Below are 4,762 nucleotides of genomic sequence, written 5' to 3'. Positions count from 1 at the left end.
CCGCGCTAGCTAGTCGTGAGTGGTCGATCGTATTATTTTAAAACTTCAAACTTCATTTGTTTTCTATTTTGATAAATTCTCTCTGTTGAAAATTATATTTTTATATTTTAAATAATTTGCAATTTCAGAAAATATATTTTTATATTAAATTTGCGTTTTCTAATTTGATAAATTCTACGGACACAAACAGAGGTGAACGAGTGATAGATAGATAGATAGATAGACAGACAGCTCCGGCTAGTCAGTAGCCAAAGAATCAACTCAAACCAGCAGTAACGTTCCTTATCAGTTCTACTTTCAATTCTGACAGCTAATACCATGACAGAGCCAAATTATTTTCCAAAATTCCAATTTTTAAATAAACAAAATATATTCAATCGAAAAACGGTGTCAACACATCTATGCCCCTCACAATAGTATGCTCCGTGTGTTTCAATTATGTCCCTCGTTTTTAGAATAATTTTAAAGTTCGAAAATGAAAATAAATCAACTATAACATCAATAATAGAATAACAGAACACAATGTACATATTGTACTCAATGTACATATTGTCTGAATTCCAACAAAAGGGAAAGTATTTACTTCAAGAAATGTGTAGAAACATAAAAACGATAAGAAGTACATTTGAATGACTATATATACACACATAAAATGCAAGTGAATATTACACATGTCACTGACATGTTTTTCTTCACAAAAACCAAAATTTGTCATTTTTATGGAGAAACACTCATCTCCCTATTTGGGCAAACGATAAAAGTACGTGAATCACTAGCCTTCTGTTGACCTTCAACGGCCGGAGAAAGTTCAAAAGGCCAACTTATTCTCATTAATCTGTAAGTGCTGAGAGAAGAAAACAAAAAACTTTAAATGCATATTTTAAAATGCTGATTTTTCTGCGACCAAAAATTCTTCAGGCTGGTGCCCAAGCATGGCCGCAGTCCAATGACTGAAACAAGTAAAAAGATTTTTAGAAAATAAAAAAAACCGAGGGGGTTATAAAAAATTTCAAGAGATTTGGCTGTTATTTCAAGCATGTGGAGATACCGTCTAGTCTTAACTTCATGCGCTGGTTGAAAATCATTTAAAATTTTCTCGGATTGTTACATCCGACTAAAAATTCTTCAAGTTGGTGCCACAGCATAGCCGCAGTCTAATAACTGCAACAAATAAAAGGTGGGGGGAAAAAATCGAAAAATGGGGGCTTTTGTCCACTTTCACACTTTAACCATGGGGCTTTTGTCCTACACGCCTCATACCTACCATTCAATATCATTCTAAAATTAATCACATCATCAAAATCTCAAGCCTATGAGATAATGCATGATTATTTCAAAACAATGTGAATAAAGAAGCATTATATTTGACAGAGTAATCTGAATGCTAAAGAGTTAAATGATCAGGATGATCAATGAAGAACTTCTCATATAGCAGCAAACAATTTTCCTAACTCTACAGAAAATATTCCTGAATACTGGTTGGTACAAGTTAAAAGACGTAAATGATAGACTTCATAACGAAAAATACGATTTGTTTTCCAATTTCATAACAAATTTACCTAGTGTGCCACATTTGCCAGCATTCGTTCTACGTATTAAAGCTAAGTAAAATACTGCTATTTCTATTGAAAAAGATATCTTTATTATGTGGAGCTTTTTTTCCAAACCTTAACTGGAGTTATCCTGAAGGTTTCAATAGCAGCCCTGCTTAAAGTTGTAAGTATCTCTGGAATACTCAGCCACTTATACCAAAAATGAGAAGACAATTCGGTTATATAACTTGTAAATTCGTCAAACTTAACAGCGCGCGCTCACACACATATTTATTCTGACTATGCACATCTGAGATATAGGCATGTACCTGCATCTACGAAACTGAAAGTAATGTGAAGCTGGGTAAACAAGTTATTAAATATTTACAACTCCTAAACGGATGAGAGCTGATCCACCTGTATATACTTACAAACATTCTTTGTTGATTTCTAACGTTCTCATTCCTGGCCATCTGTTTCCTTCTCATCTTCATCTGTCGGTCTTTAGCCAGCAAACCCTGCCCTTCTTCAGCAAGTCGTGCCAGCCTTTTCCTGGCGAATCTTAGCCTATCCTTGACCAGTAGTTCCTTTCTCTCTTCATCAGTCATCGCCTGCCTCCTTTTCGCCATTCTTAGCCTTTCCTTGTCTCGTACCTCCTGTCTTTTTTCAACAGACATCGTCTGTCTTATTCTGGCAATTCTTTGCCTTTCCATGGCTAATCGCTCTGCCCTTTCTTCAGGAGACATCGCCTGCCTTTTCTTGGCTCTTCTTTGTCTATCTTTCGCCCTCACCTGCTCTCTCTCCTCGGCAGACATCTCATGTCTTTTTCTGCTCATCTTGTCCAAATATATAGCGTTTACCTCCACTTTGAATGTTGATGATAAATTTTTATATACGTTTTATTATTATTTTATTAGTGTCTGCCTTTACCGATGTCAAATCTTTTATAACAAATGTAATTTATACTCCCAAGGACTTGACTTGTTATTGTAACAATCTAACAGAAACGGTGCAGAGCTGTTCGCATGATCCAATAAAAACTTTTCCGCATTTTTCACTGTTAAAACTTTACTGTAGATTATAACAAAAAAACAGTTTTGTTCTCTTATTACATCAGCCAGTTATACCAATCTTTTTTAGATCTCCTTCAAATCACATCCTACCTTCTTAAATAAGGAAAGGATACTTTATATTAAGTAAACCTATTATAAGCCTATACTTCCTAAAAGATGGAACGGTCCTTACCCTGAATGCTTCTGATCATAGATCTCCGGTCATAGTTGACTTGGGACAGAACGACAATCATTAAAACGAAAAGAAAAAATAATTTATAGGGTTACATTTCGAGATCTTATCCTATAATGCTGACCAACTGTTAACTTTTCTTTTTACGATCTCTTTCAGGTCAGTTTCGTTGCTTACTATCAACACTTTGCCGAGTTGGCGTGAAAGAAACAAACTCGCCTTTCCACACTTTCAGAATAAAATAATCTTGGTAAATTCATATTTTAATTAGTAGTACTTTGTTGTATAACAAATATTTTAACAGTTGCCACTTTTATATGTTGTAGATATACTGAATGTTTTTCTTTTAAATCTCAACTCGACTTCCACAGTAACATCGCTTTTATTTCTTATTTACTTTTTAGCCTGGAAAATATTCTAAATCGGAACTTTAAATTCCTGTGGCCGCCCACGATGATTTCACGACTTCAAATGACATTCAGATTATTTACAGTTTAGCTCTTACTTCAAATATGTGAATTATCTACCTCTCTCCGAAAAATGGCTATATTCGAAACTTTAGAATTCGTGTTTTCAAACTTACATCGAACATCATGAACTGATTTTTGCTGAAGCAGATCGTCACTAGTTCCCGAGATTCTTAGTCTGTTTAGATCAGTGATTTTCAACTATTTTTTTTTTTTTGGTATTCTTTTGATGATTCGACAGAATCAAAACACTTCAATTCGGCTGTATCCGTGAAAGCATGTGTCTGTCTTGTCAACTGCAGAAGAAAGCTAATGGGTTGTACGTGGGTGCGTGCTTATTCTTGTTTATGTCTGTTCTGTTTTTATGGATTTATGTGTTGTGGAATATAGATATAACGAAATTATGCCAGCAATGTTTCATTTTAAACTTGAAAAAAAAAAGCCGGCGATCTTTCGGTACGATTACCTAAATATCCGCCTTTTCGCCTTCAAGTTTAAAATGAGACATTGCTGGCATAATTTCGTTATATCTATATTCCACAACAAATAAATCCATAAAAACAGAATAGACATAAACAAGAATCAGCACGCACCCACGTACAACCCATTAGCTTTCTTCTCCTCCTCCGATTTTGTCAACTGACAGTTGACAAGTAACAGACACGTGCTTTAATGGAAACAGCCAAATTGAAGTGCTTTGATTTAGCCAGTTCCATCTTGAAACCAATCGTCCACTATTCTTCCTTCCCAACATATTAAGGGGGTTTAACTTTCCATGTACGTTACCATGCTCAGAAATTCTATCCAAGTTTACAGGTTACATTTGTAACATCTCACAAATGGATGTAGTGAACCACAGAAAAATTTTGGTATCTATCACAATTTATGGAATTGTAATCTGATGGGCTCCAAAAGAAGCCTATATTATTACTAAATTCTAACAAAGGAGCTCTTAGCCGTTTTTATTCCCTTTACCACCAATCCTCTCCTGCAACTTTTGCAAAATAAGTTCACCCTATTCTGTTTCATTCAGTAATTTTAGTTTATGTGCCCAGTCAAGGAGTATTTTTGTCTTACAAGTTATTTGATGACCTCACTAGTGTGGAGATCACAAGAAAAGCACCCAATATACTCAATTGGCTGATGTTAGGAAGGGTATCTAGCCATAGAAACCATGCCAAAGCAAGCATTGGAGCTCAACACAGTCCTCCAGTTTCATTGGATCCTGTCTAACCATCCAACTTATGCCAATGTGGAAGACAGACGTTAAATAATGATGCTATCATAATAAAACGACCAACTAAGAAGGAACAACAAAAACAGTTTTTAAATATTAAGTTCTAATGACAATAATAAAACTAGCATGTAATATTTTTCCACTTATTTATGAACTAATGAAGAACAGATACCAAAATCAAACACAGTCAGTGAGAGTACATCAATCATTCAAACTCCTATTAGCTTTTCTTCAGTTTTGGAGGGTTTTGATGCCAAAAAATGCAAGGTTCTTATCTTTGG

At 34.9% G+C, this 4,762-nt stretch overlaps 1 protein-coding gene and 1 long non-coding RNA gene across 6 annotated transcripts in view; one reads left to right on the top strand and one right to left on the bottom strand.

Moving 5' to 3' along the window:
- The window catches only part of LOC106877744 (uncharacterized), a 10,103-nt gene extending 6,363 nt beyond the window's left edge, over positions 1 to 3,740 (bottom strand). Inside the window, exon 1 of one of the 2 annotated variants that reach the window (XM_014926752.2) lies at positions 3,361 to 3,740. In XM_014926752.2, coding sequence (XP_014782238.1) covers positions 3,361 to 3,372 — 12 coding nt within the window. In that variant the 5' untranslated portion in view covers positions 3,373 to 3,740. Of the gene's footprint in view, positions 1 to 1,963; positions 2,943 to 3,360 lie in introns of those variants that run through there. The other variant, XM_014926750.2, reaches the window with a different exon arrangement.
- On the top strand, positions 279 to 3,304 carry LOC128247345 (uncharacterized). Of its 4 annotated transcripts, none has more exons than XR_008263740.1 (3): positions 279 to 837; positions 2,937 to 3,027; positions 3,182 to 3,304. It is a non-coding gene; the product is annotated as an uncharacterized LOC128247345 (long non-coding RNA). The 4 variants fall into 4 exon arrangements; XR_008263738.1 differs by having other exon boundaries at positions 280 to 1,716; XR_008263737.1 differs by lacking the exon at positions 279 to 837 and adding an exon at positions 1,723 to 1,896.
- Positions 3,741 to 4,762: the final 1,022 nt, after the last annotated feature.

Source organism: Octopus bimaculoides, chromosome 3 (genome assembly GCF_001194135.2).
Source record: "Octopus bimaculoides isolate UCB-OBI-ISO-001 chromosome 3, ASM119413v2, whole genome shotgun sequence".
NCBI classification, from domain to species: Eukaryota; Metazoa; Mollusca; class Cephalopoda; order Octopoda; family Octopodidae; genus Octopus; species Octopus bimaculoides.
Note: the sequence above shows the minus strand (reverse complement) of the source record. Positions and strands in the feature narration are given on the sequence as shown.